This window comes from Balaenoptera borealis (assembly GCF_965194805.1).
Source record: "Balaenoptera borealis genome assembly, chromosome: 18".
Lineage (NCBI taxonomy): Eukaryota > Metazoa > Chordata > Mammalia > Artiodactyla > Balaenopteridae > Balaenoptera > Balaenoptera borealis.
The window spans coordinates 69896275-69913824 of NC_138877.1; the positions used below are offsets into that span (position 1 = coordinate 69896275).

Consider the following 17550-nt stretch of genomic DNA (forward strand, 5'->3'; position numbering starts at 1 on the left):
AAATGTCTTTAATTTCAGTCAAATGCGTCTGATATTTCACTTTCGTGTTACTATCTAAACGAAGATATGTGCTTTGTAGGGTGTCCAGATTTTTCTACAGTTTATGGTCACTTTTCCATACCTGGCCATTTAGTTTGCTTCCTGAGTTTCCTGATTCCTTCTGGTATGAAGTGTTAAGCAGACGTGACAATGTGACAGAAGAACCCAGGTGCTGGAATTGTCTAAGCAACCATTTAAATACGTTTTCACAATCACACTTCCAAAATCCAAAGCATTGCTTAGAACTTACATCTTGAGTCAGAGTTTCAAGAGATTTCCCCCTGCTGATCCTCTGGCTGTTTGATCCGTGTCTTAGTGACCTAAAACAATCACAACCAACTGATCAATACATCTCGAGACCAAATTTGGACTTTTAAGCAATGACCATCATAAAAACGAAATAAAATAACTCCTGATAGCACCACAAATGCTTAATATTTCTTTTTATAGCAAAAGTTTTAGTCTATCCACCTGCCTTTGATCTCATCTAACAAAATTCAGAATTTTTCCTTCTGATCTTAAAAGTGAGAATTTGCCTATCACCAAGGGAAGGGTTTTTGAAAGATGTTTTGATTCTCTGAATCTGATTGTGAGTTTTATTACTGTTGCCATCAGCAAACAGAACTCAGCTCTTCACCCGTGCCTGCCTCCTGACCAGGGCTGGGGTCAGTGATGCTTCCTGTAAAACTCCTTTCCTTCGTTTCTCTGCAGCTTTGTCTTCCGGTGTATTTACCTGCGCTCTTGGCGGATGTGGTGCTGCACACTGAGGATTGACCTTTCCTTTGCCGGCTGCCCCTCAAATGATCCGCTCAGCATGCGCTGTCGAGTGCAAGCTCTAGAAAAAAAAGGAGCCGCAGATAAATGCCTGATTTGTACACTTGGGATGAATAATGCATAACTGCTCATTATCCTTCTTATTCTTAAGGAAACACCAATGATAAGACAAAGTACAGAAAATGACACATCGCCAATAATGTAAATGAGCTTTAGGTTCTGTGTCAAGAACACCTTCAAAACAGAGCAGTCATAGCCACGAAAAGGTGCTGGAAAATAAATAGAAAACAATCCCCTCCCCATGTGTCCCCATTCCATCCCCACCCCCCCACCCCAAACAGAAGAGCCTCTACTGGGATTCTGTAAGCAGTAGGGCCAGCCTAACCACACGTACCCATGATGCTGGTTTTCAATTTAGACAGGGTGGTTTCTAATAAAAGCCCTTGGGGAAGGATTTGTCCACCTAGGCTCCCGGGCTGATGGAATATATGTTCCAAGGAGATTTTGCAGAACACTAGGAAACATTAGAGGCAAAAAACTAATAGAAAAGACAAGTAATTAAAGCTGGAATGAATACCTAGAGAAACGTCAGCTGAAAGCCTATGGCTTACAGGTAACCAGTTGCCACTTTCTTTGTAGTCACAAAGCTCTGAAGACTTTTTAAAACATGTTCGCTTTAAACCGTAACCAGGCTTGTGTTAATTTCAGATTTGCTAATGAGTGAAGACAATTGGGTGACGCAACACCTGTGGTGTGAATGATTTGGAGAGAAAACAACATTTCTTCTCCAGGAAGCTCTCTCCAACTGGAAATGACACAAATTCCCTTGATGTAGTAGTCAAGTGGAAAGAAAAGAAATCCGTGGTTAAGAGACCTGTGTTCCAAGGCAACACTGTCACGAACCAGTTGAGGGATCTTTGGGCTCAGTTTCATTATCCATAAAGCGAGGAAAAGGCCTTGATCTTGAAGAAAACTCACAGACTTAAAATGCAATGATTTTGTGATATGCAAATTTTATGACACCATATGTGTTCAAACTGGAACCCATGTACTTCTGTCACTGCATTCGTAACACTTTCGTATTTATGGTTCCTAAATTGCATTTCTAGATTGGCTTTGAGTTATATTATTACTGTCTGTCTCAGAGTTAAGATCTTCGAGAAAAAGATCTATGTCTGTTCAGCATACTTAAAACAGCATCTCTTATGATATCATGTGTATTTTCAAGTACTTAAAAACAGTTTTGATGCCAGTGAAGATAATTACGACGAATACCTATGAGAAATCATACACATGCAACAAATGTAAATGCATTACAGGAAATAATGCCCCCAAATCACTCTTCTTAGTTTAATGAGCAACATGGACCATTTTGAGATAAAATCCAAGTCAAAATCTTGTTGAACAACAAGGATTTATGGCAGTGATATATAGAGACTGTGCTATTTCTGGGACTGGAATGGGGTCGAAGAGGAAAATGCATTTGTAAGTTCAGCTGAGTTGACAAAGGTATAGGATGATCTCATATTATGTACAGTATGAATTATTTTTTGGACAAAGGTCTGAAAATCATGAAGGCATTCTGAAAAAAATCTATTTGGAGAACAGTGCTATTCTGGCATAGATATGCAGAGCCTTGCCACTTGTGTAAGCAGTCAAGACTTAACCTTCAATTTTATATATGGTAGTTTGTATCTGCTAATCCCAAACTCCTAATTTGTCCCTGTATAGCAGGTACAAAATACTATACATAAAATAGATAAACAACAAGTCCTACTGTATAGCACAGGGAACTATATTCATTATCTTGTAACTATTGTATAACGGAAAAGAATCTGAAAAAGATTCAGATATATATGTATATATGTAATATGAATCACTGTGCTGTACACCAGAAACTAACACATTTTGAATCAACTGTACTTCAATATTTAAAAAAAGACTTGACTTTTAACCACTTAGTAACTTTTACTTTTTGTCACAAGACTTCCCTAAAGTAGATGAGACCTATAGGTCTTAAATACAAAACACATACAACTTGATTATAAAATACCCATTTGAGTTGGGCGTCCCTGCTATGCTTGAAGTATATAGAATGTAACTGGCTTTAAGCTGCCTGTGATTTAAAAAAAAAAACTGCTGGTGTCTGCCCGAAAGCCCAGTCTGAGGATGCCTGAGCATCCTTGCTGGAGAAGAGTCGGGACCACACCTGAGACCCCCTCCTCTGACTGAACAAGACAAGCAGGTCTCCATGGAGACAAACCCATATTGGAAGTCCCCCTACCCCCACCCTATGACACCTCCTCTTCCATCTCCTCCACCAATAGCGTGGCTGAAGTTGGGGTGAGAAAGCAACCCCTCTTGTCCTCTTTGCTTCAAGATCAGCTCTCTCTTTTCTGTTGGGTCTAGAGAATTCAGAAAATAATTCTCAAATGGGCTGGAGTTTCAGCCACACACGTGACATGAATGTTTGCAGTCCACATGTGAGTCTTCAGGTTCTCTGTGATTCACTCATCTGCGGCGGGGTTGATGGGGGCTGGCTTTTTAGCTCTATCCTACAATCAGAAAACCCGTGCTTAATCAGACTAAGACAGCCACTTAAATGTAACATATAGAACCATTTGCCTTACTATCCTTTTCCTACCACTTCCTTCTACGTTCTAAGCATTGCTTGCTGGAACAATTTCAAACTAGATACTGATGGGAAAAAAAGAAGAAAATGCTCGCTAACCCTGGGCCAGTTAGAACATGTAACAGGTGACTTCACAGCATCAACCTCGGTGGTTTCCATTTCCTGCCAGAATCTTCTTGTTCTCTGAGCAGAGGCTGCCGACTCACCTCCTCCTTCCCTGGGGTAACAAGGTGCCCTGCGATCGAGCAGGGGGAAATCAGGCAGGTGGGGCCCTCTCGCCGGGGTGTTAATGGTCCCCTTTGGAGCCTCAGGCTCAATGTGACTCTCTGACCCCCTGTGCCAGACCCACACCCCAGCACCTCACCCCCAGATCTGGTACCAAAACCAAGGCCAACAGGCTCTGTCTTCATTTAGCGGTCAGTCCCCTTGCGGAGTCTCTCCTCAGACCGAATGCTCTGACATCTCGTTCTCTCCTTTGAGGATGTCCAGTGTCTTTCAAACTGGGAAACTCTAAAGGTAAATGCTAGGGTTTCATTGCTGAAAACTGAGGGTCGTATTCATAGCAAATTGGGCGAAGGCAATCTTTTTTTGAGGGGGGCACATGAAAGGCAGTTCATGAAAGGCTCTTAAAGGTTTACGCTTCCCCCCTTTTAAGTACAGTGGTAGAATCTTACTAAAATTAAAAGGCAAAATTTTCTTCTAGGCAAGGTATCCATTATAGTTAATAACTAGCTATTTGTCCGTAATAATCTCCCTCCCCCAACAAAAACAGCTAACAGTACAGAAAAAACTTTTCTACAGATACATAAATCCATCTGAAAGAAAACATATGGGGAAAATCTAATTATATTACACAAGGAGACTAGTTGTCAAAAACGAGTTCCCTATGGATGAAGGAAGAAACTCAGATAAAAGGAGACGGATCAGGGGTAGGAGAGGCCTGGCGGGGGCAAGGGTGTGGGAAAGCAGGTGCACAGTACTTCCACCCTGAGGACACCTGGGCTTTGAAGCAGGTGTAGGAAGGATGCAACATTAGGAGGTTTCTGCATAGATAAAACAGCTTCATACGTAAGCCACTGTCACATTCTTTGATAAACGTAAAATATTTTGTTATTTAAGACAATAATAAACTTGGGAGAAAAGTCACTTCAATCTGGCACAATCAGATGCTACTAAGAGGCTATATATTCTCTAATGCAATGTGCCAAAGTTCACATGCAAGTATGGTAAAAGCTTGCTTTATTATTTTTAAAAGGAAATACACTTTTATTATACATACAAGCATCAACTGTAACCCAAACTAGGAAGTACCAAATCACGTTTTGACGTGCGTCATATAATTACAAACTTTGATATAAATGGGTTCTGATAAGTAACATCAAGTGAGAAATAAATATTTCACCGATGTGAAAGCGCGGGAGGATTATGTCTGATGTTCCGTGTTCCTGCAGCATGTTATTGACCGAGCTTGTTTAATGCTTGTGGCATTTGGCCATCATTAGTTACCTCCCTTATTAGACTGTACATTTCTCAAGGACCATTTCATCACTCAAACCCATATTCCTAGAAGCGCAGTTCCCGGCACGCGAACGGGATGACAGATGGACAGAACGGACACGTGAAGGGGGAGATGGGGGTGTACGGAGAGTGAAGTGAGGGGAGCATGGGGGCAGGATTTAGAACTCGCTAGTCTCAGGTTCAAAGTAGCAAAGCCGCAGAGGTTTGCAGGTCTCCACCCAGCAGCACAGAAGCGAACAGAAAGTTCTGCCTCTGTCTGGAGGCCAAATGGAGAAGATGATTTGAGAAAACATATAGTTTAGAACCACGCACTTCTGACCTCAGCTTTTCCCAGCTGTGGGACCTCAGGCAAGTGACATGCCTTCTCCGAGCCTCCGTGCCCCACGTGTAAGATGTGGTGACAATAATACCTTTGCTACTGACTTCATAGGGAGTGGGAGGAATCAAGCAGGATTATGAATGTGCAAGCGCTTTGGAAACATAAACGCTGATTTAAATTTTAGTTGCTATTATTGACTTTCCTTGTCCTGTGTCACAGTTAATGTTACAACATTCCATAGAGGGTGGAGGACAGAACAGCAAGTTTGACACAGATCTGTGTTGGAAAGGAAGTTTTCTCTGTTCTGACAGATCAGCAGTGATGTACACTCTGGACCAGAGCCACAGCCTCTCAAGCGGTCTCCGCAAACGTATTATTATCCCAAGCAAAGTGATTTCTGAAGTGACCATCACGGTGTGATTGCGGCGGGTGCTTCTCAGATGGCCCCCGATGACCCCACCTCCTGGCTTCCATGCCCGTGTGCAGCCCCTTAGTGTGGGCGGGACTTGGAGACTTGCTTTAAACAAACAGAAGGCAGAAGAGATGGAAGAGGTCTCCAGACACTGTGCTTTCGTCTTCCGCAGTCTCTCGCTTGCTCTGGGGACGAAGGCTGCCTTGTTGGGAGCTGCGCTATGGAGAGACCCCCTCCTAAAGGGGTGAGGGCGCCCTCCCCTGAACAGCCCTTGAGGAAGCGAAGCATTCATCCGACAGCCCAGGAGCAGCACCGGCTCGTCCATAACCGTGCGAGCGAGCTGGGGAGGGCGTTCTGCCCATTCCCGTCAAAATGCCTGCAGCTTCGTGAAAGACCCAGAGCCAGAGACCCCACTACGCCAGGCCCAGCTTCCTGACTCAAACTGTGAGGTTCTCCACGTGCTGTGTAAATCACTGAGTTGTGGAGTATTTGCAACACAGAAATAGGTGACGAATACAGCTATCATCACTGCCTTAAAATCTTCAGCATCCTACGGCTCTTCAGAGAAAGACGAAGACCAAAAGCTCAGCTTGACTTGCAAAGTCCTGTAGGGTCCGCTTCCAACCTGCCCTTCCAGCCTCACCTCCACTTCGCTGTCACTGGTCCTGCAGCTCCTCGCCCACGCCATGCTCCAAACAGCTCCACGACACTCTGCTTGGTCACTGATTACTTCACCTTGTACACAGTAGGCGCTCAAGAAACATCTGTTACACGAAGGAACCTTGACATCTTCTGTGAAGATCAAATGTCTTCATTTCTTTTTTGATCCCTTCATGCTCACGAAGCACGGAAATATTCACAAAGCAGAAATATGCCTTCAAAATAGGCTTTAGTGTTTGAAATATGCTTTCGAAAGGGGAAGTTAAATAATCTTAATTTGATCTCAAGTTAGAATACTACACCACTCAAGAAGCAGGCTGCACACCTATAACAGATGAGACCCTGAAACGGTAACAAAAAACCAGACGTTGCTTCTTGCAAGTAGGAAGTTTATAAATCTTTAGCTATATTCTATGAGAGAGCTATTAAGGGAAACTTGCAAGCCAGCATGAAGCTGAGCTGAAATCAATCTCTTAAACAGGAGATTGGATCTGTCACTGGGAACAGGGTCACTGTGCATCTTGTCTTACAGGAATCTACTGCCAAGCTGAAATAGTAAATAACTATTTAATAGTTACATAACTGTTAAATAGTTATTTACTGTTTCAGTAAATAACTGAGGAATTTGGGACTTTTCATACTGCACCAATAAGAAATGAGACGCACACATTGTTAAAGCTACTCAGGAATAGACCTAGCCAGAAGGAAAATTACTCCGATGTTCAATTAAGTTCTATTTTGCCACTTTAAATTTTTCATGAGGATTTAGATGCCTTTTGGTCTCACATAAGGATCAAAGAAATACGTTTTCAGGAAGAAAGTGTTCATTTCTTTGCTGCCTAGAGAAAAAGCAAAGCACAGGTATCGAAGACACACTCTGTGATCTTCAGGGAAGGTCTCGCTCGTCTTAGGGCAAAGACCCTAAGAGTCATGGCATGAAGGTCTTCAATATCTTCTCTTTATCTCTTCATAATGGGCAGTCCTGGAAGGCCGGTTTCTTAGAAACTCCATCTAGCGGTTTAAAATTAAACAAACTTGGTCGGCCTTCTTGGCTTCTGGAACCGGGAGACACAAGGCTTCAAGTGTCTGGTGGAAAATAATGAAGTCTTTTGTCTTGTCTGAGTGAGGAAATTCCCCATTATGCAGGCATATGTAATCCCTTTATCCCCGCTCCCCGGAGGAGAATTACAGTGGGGCATTTTCCTTTTCCCAGCTGGGGTTAATGTGATGCCCTCTCTACCTTTGAAAGTAAAACAAGCCTAGGACCCCTGAGGATGATTCAAATGTGGGAATATTCTTCAGCAAACACACATTCCCAGTTGCAAAAATATTACCCCTGGTTTCTTGCCAAGGCTTTGAAAAAAACATAAGAAAGATTGACTCTTTTTTTTTCTTCTTCTCTGCATTGCCTTTGTGCTGTGGAATTTCAATTGCCCCTTATATGACAGCCATATATTTATATAAAATCTTTTATGGAGGTTGAGGGGAGAGAATCATGTCTTAAGAAACTGTCTCTATTTTTCTTGACATTTCTCCATCTAAAATATTTTAAAATTGGCCCAAAGGTGATGGTTCTAAGAGAGATCTTGGAGCTTTATTAGCCTTTAAACACCACTAGTTGTTTATAGAAACAGCAGCAGGGGGTCCTCGGTTTCTTTCTTCTCTGTCTCCACATTTTCTTTCTTAATGTTCCAGAACGAGGGTGTGGGAAAAGCCTGTACCTTCTGTAACGAAAGAGAGAGGACTGTGAGTCTTCAAATTATTTTCATCCATTATAGAAAACTTAGATTACACGACGATACTATCTGGTATTAAACGTAATTACCATCTAAAGGAACAGCGGCGTAGCTTTGCAGGACACTAAATTTGAGGGATTTTACTCAAATCTTGAGCTGCACCTTGTCAAGTATTATCAGATGTGGTTAATATAATGTAATCACATCAACAGACAATAGGAAGATAGTCCTTTAGTGGTAATTATGTAAAACTATGGCTGTAGAACTGGGTAAGAGAACAGATAATGAGTGTTTCCTGGAAGGGGCTCTTACCTGCCTCCATGTAAGTGACAACGTGATCCTCCAAAGCAGGGACCCAGTGATGCTAATAGGTGAGCACCTCTGTACCGGCCTCTTGCTGCGATGAGGGAATAGCTGCGCTTTTACCCCAGTAAGTATCCCGCTCCTTTGTGAGTCAGCCCAGTCCTGAGTACGGCTCTTCAATAGCAACAGTGAATTAGTTCCTTCCAATCTTGTGTTTTTCATGAAAATGTTTTCATATGTAGACATGTAAATACACCAACAACCAGAACCTCTTGTAGACTGAAAAATGAAAGAAGCCTTACATCTCATCATACGTAGATACCATACGTGAAAAAGAAAGTGACCTCATGGGAAATCCATGCGTTTAGTGCATCTATCCAAATTCAGCAAACAAAATGTCTGAGACCCCACACCATTCACTGGGGTTTGAATTTAGTAACCCTGCTACGGACTCAGAAAAATGCTCACATCCCAGAGAACAGCCCAGACGTCAGTTCATCTGTCCTAGACCCTGGGGAGAGAGAGCTGGGAGAACTGGGCCCTCGAAGAGGCCAGTGGACCAAGAGAAACACCCTCATTGAGCCTACAGCCCATGAAGGACCACCCCCAGCTAAGCCCTCATCCACCCCGAAGTTACGGAGCGCCAAAGGGATGTGCACACCGAAGGTTCCAGGCAGGTATTACAACCCACGCAGAAGATGACGCTATGCTTGTCTCTGCCCCACGGTCACTGATCTACCCGTGGTGCCCACGACGGCAGCTACAGCTTCTGTACAGCTGCTCCCCTGCCCTGATCACCAGCTGTTCTTAGCCAATGACCTTGACTTAAATCCCACGCACCATCACTCTTCCAGCTGCCAAGTCCATCAGGCTTGACTTTACCAACACCTGTGACCACCCCTCACCTCTCCCTTTGCTGGTTGTCCCTGAGAGATGCTGGTCTCTACCTGTTTGACTAGGCTTCCTGCCAAAGCCTATGTAGGCTTCCCGCTTCTGAGATAGGACTGTTTGATTTCCTGGTGCAGCCAAGCAGAATGGAGAACTTGACAGCCGCCCTTAGGGCACTACGACAATCACAGTTCTCCAAGCCCGGGACTTCCCGCCAGCCATCGGGGATGCCAACCTTGGCTGAGGAATCTATGTTGTTAGTTCGGGACTATATCCACCAATAAACACCCAGCAAATGATTTAAACAAATGATCTGATGATACCTCGAAGATGTTAGCCAGCCTAGCAAGGCTTAACTGAGTGTAAAGCTGCAGCAGATAGACTGCTCCCAGCTGGGTAAGCAAGAACCTTGGAATCAACCTGGAAAAAGAGTACACCGATGTATCAAAAGCATTTTATGCCCCTCAGATCTAGTCTCTGCTGGGCAACAGTGGAGATTCTGCACCATGCCCTTGAGGATCAGCTTTGAAAGGTAACTGTCAATTGCTTGCCTCTCAGGGGCAACTGTGGGTCTCCCCTAACTTATTGCCAATAATGAAAAATCACCTACAGATACCAACTCGTTTAATCCTCTCCTATAAGGCAGGGGTTATAAATTTATAGATCCCATTTAACAGAGGAGAAAACGCAGGTGCAGAGACATTAAGTAACTTGCCCAATGTCAAACATCCACGAAGTGATGGAGCCAGAATTAGAACTCAGTTTGGCTACTGAGTTGCCAAGTGAGTACGTGATACACATGCTCACTTAACTCCTATGAGGTCACCTATAGCCCTACTTGGCAGATGGAGAAGCTGAGCCTTCCCAAGAGTCACTGCTACTCAGGGCACTTAAAGCCAAGTGTGGTTGGCTGCAAATCCTGTCTTCTTTCCATTTCTACTACACCGATACAGCACATTCTATGTGACCGGACCTGGGACAGGAATGAGGCGCCCTTTGTAGGTCAGTGTCAAGAAGGGCACAAAATTCCAGTCCAGAAATATATGTATTTGTAATCAATAAAAATGACTCTCTTAAAATGATGAGAAAAACTCACCAAACATATGTCATTATATATATTTAATTTTTAAATAGTAAGTAGCATTCAACTAAATTAAAAAAATTATTAATTAAGTGTGTGGCAAGGAAAATTATGTCATAGATCCAAATATCAGAATACAAATATCATACCAGACTGAGCATTCAAAAAGGTTATAAAGATCCATCCTAGCTAATGAGATGCTGATGGCAAACTACAAAAGAATGGCACTTTCTAAAATAATGTAAAATGTTTAATTATTTTATTCTGACATTTCTCTATGTATTCAGCCTAGCAGGAATGATAATGTATTTTTGTTCAATTTCAGGGCTCAAATTAGAGAAATCTCAGTAGAGGGGGTGATGAAACGCACTGCTCTTTGTTTTGATTTCATCTGATGTGGTGTAAAGGTCACTGCCTTTTGAAGGAAGCTTTCTTTAGTGGAGCTGAATGGTGTAGATGAAGTCAAAATAAGAGTGAATTTAATAGCAACCCTGGATTTTATCATTTAGGTGGTGGGCCGTCCTCTCTCTCACAATGCTCTCCAGATAAGTCTGGCCCATTAGTGCCAAATGAGTCACCTGCATTTAAGCTTGTGACACTATTCTCAAGTTCTGTAAAAATGCCCTACTTTTGTTTCTCATCAAAAGTGTTCCCATATATATCCAGAAGTTCATTTCAATTTTCAAAGCAGACAATTAATTTCAAAAAATAAGTAGAAGAATACAAATTAAACATGATTATGTGTAGAAATCATTTGTGGACTTAACTTCCTGTTCATAGGGAGGTATATAGCACAGTCTTCGCTGGAATAATGCCGACCCTGTTTCAAATGAAAGATGGATATTTGGAAATGTGGGTCCCCTGAGAATTGAGACCCATGGTAACCCCACAGCTTAATTATCAATACTAAGAATCAAGACCTCTCCATCAGCATGACTTGAATATTCATTCCAGGAAATGAATGTCCAGGCATTTAAGGCCTTAACCATAAGTAATTTCATTGTTAGCTTCAGGAACTTTCCAAAAATCCACTCATCCGAGCTACAGACTAATGGGCCATTTCCTTTCTCTAGACAACGGGTCATCAACTGGACAAACCAGTCACATCAGATTAACTGGTTCTCATCAAGACTCGGGCCAAGACACTGCCCAGGTAGGCATCAATCCTAAATATTTTAAGAATGCTGTTTCTAAAAATTAGTTGTATTTATTTTTTAAAGGTACATATATATGGTTAAAAATTCAAAAGGCAGAGAATAGAACAGATTTCTGGAGTAGAGATGGCAGCCCAGAGTCACCATTTATTTTCCCTCTTCTCAGAATCACCCCAAATCAAGAAGGTAAGTGAAAATCAGAAGTGCAAACTCCACAGCTGATGACTGAACTGTCATGCCATAGAGGGTGGAAAGAGCACTGAAGGCAGTGGAGAGATGAAAGTGTGTCACCTCTTCCTCATCCCCCACCCTGGGTGCTGCCCTCCCCCGAATAGTAATGGTTACCTGTCGATAATAACAAGTACTTGTTACTTGTATATCCTGAAGAGTCCTAAACTCCTTTTTTTAAAATTGAGGTGTAACTGACAGATAACATTAGTTTCAGGTATACGACATAATGATTCAGTATTCGTACATATTGCAAAATGACCTAAACTCTTATATGAAGAATTCTGCCCAATCTCAACCAGACGTCCCCACTAAAAACACTTAAACCCAAACCCCCAACCTTATGAATATCCACCCCTGACCTATCCCTTCTGAGACATTATTAAGACCGCTGAACTGGTGGTTTCCCTCACATAATAAGTATTAACATTTCACTTCGCTTCATCAACAGATAATTCAGATGACCTTTTGGGGCAGTCTACACCACAAAGGCAGATGAGAAAACGGAGGCTCAGATAAGTGAGTAGCTTAAAGTTATAGAAGAGCAGAGCCAGACGCTGGTCCAGGCCTCCTAACACTAAGTCCAGTATCCTGTGTTACACCTGGGGGACCCTGAAGATCATCTCCTCCAAACTTTAAATTTAAATAATTTCCCTGTTTATACAACAGTCCTCCAGATACCTTACCTCTGGGATGTGTCTTGTATTATTTTCCCCAAATATTTGCTATTTTTAAAAAAGTTATTTCTAAGACACTAATATGTGACTAATGCCCACCAGTGATGGACTTGCCCAAACGTTCCAGCTCAGGTCTTCTTTCCATGCCTCCCTGGGGAGGAACCTCTTAGATGAAACTAAAGACTATAAGTCTATGAAAACAAAACACTTAGGAAAATCAAGAGTGACAGAAACAAGTCTCCATCGGACCTCCCTTTTGTATCAAGGCAGCCTCATCTTTTAAGATATCGAGTCTGCACCTCCTGGTCTTAAAGTTCTTTCCTTCTTTCAAAGCCTCCTTTCAAAATGCAGGTGGTCAAGGGAGAGGCGACTTCTCCCCCAGCTTTACTGAGGTATAACTGACAAATAACATTGTGTACATTTAAGGTGTACAACACGATTTGATATTCATATATATTGTGAAATGAGTACCACAATAAAGTTAATTAACACGTCCATCTCCTCAGTTACTGTTTTTTGTACTGTTTTTGTGTTTGTGTGTGAGTGTTTGTGTGTGTTTGTGTGTGTATGTGGTAAGCACACAAGATCTACTCTCTTAGCAAATTTTAAGTATACAATCCAATATTACTAACTTCAGTCACCATGCTGGACATTAGATCCCCAGAACTTAAAACTGGAAACGTGTATCCTTTGACCAACATCCCCTCATCTCTCCTACCTCCCAGCCCCTGGTAATCCCCAATCTCCTCTCTGTTTCTAGGAGTTTGACTTTTTTTTTAGATTCCACATGTAAGTGACATCATATAGTATTTGTCTTTCCGCTTCTAAGTCACCTGGCAGAACTTCCCTAACAGAGAGAAAGGGGAGGCCTGGGGGAGGAGAGGGTCGGTGGGAGCACGGAGACCCTGGGAGAGTGCTGGAAACCTTCCTTCCTCTCCAATTTGTGTAGGGCTATTTGAACCACTGGCCCCAGGTGACTATAAATGTTTTCCTTTTCTTTTTAATTTCTCTTCTCCTCTCTTTTTTTTTTCTCTCTTTTAGTTGTTGTTGTTGTTTCTGCTCAGGTACTCATAAATTATCTCTTTTTAAAACCACTTCCGTACTTTTAAATATCAACAACTAAATGTTCCACTCATAATGTCAATTAGCAGTAAAGGATGTACTTTCTAGCATTATTGTATACGTGCTTTAATATAACTTTGAGAAAATACTGGGGAGTCTCATCCATCCAATCCATTCAATGTTATGACCCTGCACACCCACAAAGTTCGTTTTTATTGCCAAACCAATCAGCGAATCTGTCAGAAGTCTGATTGTTACTTTTCAATACAAATAACATGTTAACACAGGCCCTTGTGACATCCATGTATTGCTAAGGCCTAACTCTAAGGCAGATGAATTCTTGGAAGGAAGTTTTCCACAAATCTGTCGCTTGGATGGACAATAAGGGGCTGCCCATGGGGCCCTCGCTCTGGGAGAGCCACGCGGGAACAGCCCCTGTGTCTGGCCACCCAGAGGACCGGACCTCTCAGATCAGTGCACCCTAGGCCTTCACCTTTCTTTTGGGTGGATGGGAGCACCACCATTCTTTTGTAAACTGGGAGAAGGTGAGTAGGAAAGGTGGTGGAAAAGGGAAAGTGGAAGAGCAAGTTTAAGAAAGAGTTCACAGGAACGGGGGTGTATGGAGGTCACCTCCTTCCAAGGGTCCCTGTCTGCCTCTGCTCTGAAGGTCTCTGGGAACCTCTAGGGCACCTTCTGGAAACTTACTCTGGGCAGGTCAGTAGGGTCACTTGATTCCTAATTTGGCAGGTAGACTCTGGATATTAGGATCTCCTCGTGGGTGGTTTCTGGCTCCTGGGGGTGAACCAGAAATCCAGCACCCAGCCCATGACCTGTTTGGTGTGAGCAGGGAGAGTCTTCAAGACCCTAGGGACTGACCGTGCCATGAACGTGTCTAGTACAATTCCAGCTGGATAAAGAACCTGGAGGACCACATAGTGTTTGAGGCCAGCCTCGTGGTGTTATCCGATGGTAACGCCAGGATCGAGCCAGTTGGAAGCAAACTGAAGTTGGTTCACAGGTGGTTATATTTGCTTAGAAGCTTTCCTTTCTCTATTTCAATGAGACCTTTCAGTTTCATCTCATCATATTCTTCGGTGATACTATATAAGCCCCAGAAATATTTATTCTCATCTCATAGAAGGGACTCCAACACACACTCAACTGTATGCGTGAATCGTCAGCCAACATAAAGAATAAATACACAGAGTCCTGTCTCGATGAGTTAGGATTGTTTCTGGCATACAAATTTCAGGTAGTGTTACAAAGTCAAAATAGTTTCTCAAATCATATCTATTAGCCTTATTTCCTCATTCCAGTTATACAAGTTATAGAGATTCTGGCAAAATGCTTTCATGACTACTCTTAATAACTCAGGTGGAGTAGAAGAGAATCAAACTCCTTCCCTTTAGCACAGTTTGGACAGGGCTTCCTACTATGAATTTATCTATTCACCTTGTCAGCCATTCCACCTCCAGCTCCAATATTTAGGTGTATTTCTTATACATGTCTATGTAATACAGGAACCAATAAATTATATTCCAAATACTTATGCATTTTTATAATGATCATGTTACTTTATATTAAAACATAGTCTTATAAAATACCCTTAAGTAGCTAGCTTAATTTTCCTTTCTGATACTTCAAGGCAGATTTTAGAAAGTAGCATTAAAATTATGTGTTTTTATAAGCATTCTAAAATGGATATGCTTTTGATTCTTATAGATTTTAAATACATTTATTTTTAATAAATTAAAAAGCTTTCCCTTTTACCATTTTTCCCTTAGATTGTGATTTGTCTTTTAGAGATCACGAAAGACAAAATCTGTAAAAATAAAAGTTATTTTCATCTTTCTGTAAATGTTTATACTTATAATTTATGTCTAAGTGCATGAAAGAGAAAAAAATGGCTGATTGAGCTAATAAAATATTACTTTTTCAGGAGAGACGTTAATGATGTGTTTGACATTATTTTAAAGTACATAGTTACCCAAACCTACTCTGTAGCAGAAAGTATATATTGATACTCAGAAAATTAGTTCATTATTTTAAAAAAAGGTCCTTTTTGCTTAACTTAATCCTATTTGTATTTAAATATGTATCAGTGTTAAACGATGTTACCTTAAAATTTTAGTGACTGCGGTCTCCTTTTCTAGAAGGTTCCTTGCCCTGATGCTGAAGACAGACTTGCGAAGCTGTAAAATCATGAGTGTGACTTTAGTTTCAGAATGTAAAGGGGAGAGGGAGGAGATATGGGGATATATGTATACGTATAGCTGATTCACTTTGTTATAAAGCAGAAACTAACACACCATTGTAAAACAATTATACTCCAATAAAGATGTTAAAAAAAAAAAAGAGTGTAAAGGGGAAATATACTGACAAATCATTACACACACAAAACAGATAACACTATGAAAACAATACACATGAATTTTTTCATCATATGATTGATTCTATCGTTTAATTTTAATTTCTATCTTTACTTTTATTTGAATAGAACTGCAAACAAGCTTGTGAGGCTACGTGTCACAGCTTTGGGGGCGACACACTGGCTATGCTCATTGGTAGTAATGTCTCCTTACATCCGAATAGGGTTTTCAGTTTCCAAAGAATTTAATGTTGCAATGACTACTGGACCCTTATTGTCGTCGTTTAGTAGAATATTGTCTAATCCACATTACATCTGATTCTGGGACCCAATACTCATCTGAATGATGAGTTTAAGAATTGTTTTGCCTATAGACATAGAGACAAATGAGACAAACTTTCAAGGTTTCTTCCTCCTTGGCGACGATGAAATTAACCCAGGGAAAAGGACTAAGAAAACAAAATCCTGGAGGCTGGCTAAAAACCAGAAGATACACTCCACAGACTCAGCTCCGTCCTGCTTGATAGTTACAGAAGTAAGATTGGTGACAGGTGTACAGGGATCCAGGGTGGGCAGGAAAAGGGCAGAGAAAGAAGAGAGAGACAACACCAGCCTGGGAAGATTCAATAACTAGGAAGTGTAGCTGCAGACCTCAGATACTTGGACAATGTCCCGTTCACTTTGATCAATAGATTAGACTAGATTTCCTGAGCACTTGGTATGATTTTAGTGACTACTGGAGAGTCATGAGATTATCAGTAAAAAGCAGGGTACAGTAGCTTGTAAAATGCTAGGTGCTATGCACCATAGAAAAGGTAAAGGGGGGCTGTAGGGCTCTGGGTCGGGGAGAACTAGGTATGTCTCAAATAGTTAGCAAAGACTTGATTGAAGAAGAAGTCGTACTGGGCCTTGAAGGATAGTTAGGATTTCTACAAGCGAAGGAAGCAGTGGGTGAAGGACTAAAGCTGGAAGTGTGCACAGGGCAGATTAACTTGGTGCAAACTACCTGTGCAAGTGCTGCGCTAGGCGGTCCTTTAAGCAAGGAGAATGGAGGAAACACTTTCAAACAAAGTTGAGGGAGGAAAATCAAGCAGGAGACAGAATAACTCTGTATTCAGAAAAAATAGGCCATCCAGTTTCTCTTGAACGAGAGATGGGTAACTTGAGGTGCAAAGTCACAGAGCTCCAATCTGCAGACAAACCTATAAACGAATGCTATAATGTCAACCCATGTGGCCATATTGCCAGAGCTGGGAAAGAGCTGGTCATCACCACAGCTGACAACCTACACAGCATCATTACTAGCAAGAGAACTTTCCTCTTTCACAGCAAATCTGTAATGAAGGGAAGGATCACTGCACACACTGGCAATTTCCCTCACGTGAGGAGAGGCGGTACACTCTTTTTTTTCCAATAATGAAAACCTGAGCTGGTTTCATTATTCACTAGAACTCTTGGAAGAATAAATTAATGTGTAGATAAGGAAACAAGAGTGGAAGTCATTTTTTTTTTTTTTTGAAATTATATTTTCAGGGTAACGCACAAAAGGCTGTTTACCATGATCGAATCATGAAACTTTCTTACATCTTCTCTCCTCTGCTGACGAGTGACTTTGTGCGTTGATTGAACCCCCCCGAGGTGACAGCACATCTCCTGAGGAACATTGTTTAGAGTCACTTTGGAGACAGAAGACTCAGCT

General features: G+C 41.7%; 1 protein-coding gene across 6 annotated transcripts in view; it reads right to left on the reverse strand.

The window, feature by feature from the left end:
- NALCN (sodium leak channel, non-selective) overlaps window positions 1-17550 on the reverse strand; it is a 292048-nt gene that overhangs the window by 48319 nt on the left and 226179 nt on the right. For all 6 annotated transcript variants that reach the window (XR_014237200.1, XM_082366066.1, XM_082366064.1 and 3 more), the window contains 3 exons: window positions 15602-15675; window positions 773-874; window positions 290-359 (listed from right to left, as the gene is read on the reverse strand). Coding sequence is in view for 5 of the 6 variants with exons in the window: in XM_082366066.1 (XP_082222192.1) it covers window positions 290-359; window positions 773-874; window positions 15602-15675 (246 nt within the window). In the remaining variant the exon portion in view is untranslated. The remainder of the gene's footprint in view (window positions 1-289; window positions 360-772; window positions 875-15601; window positions 15676-17550) is intronic.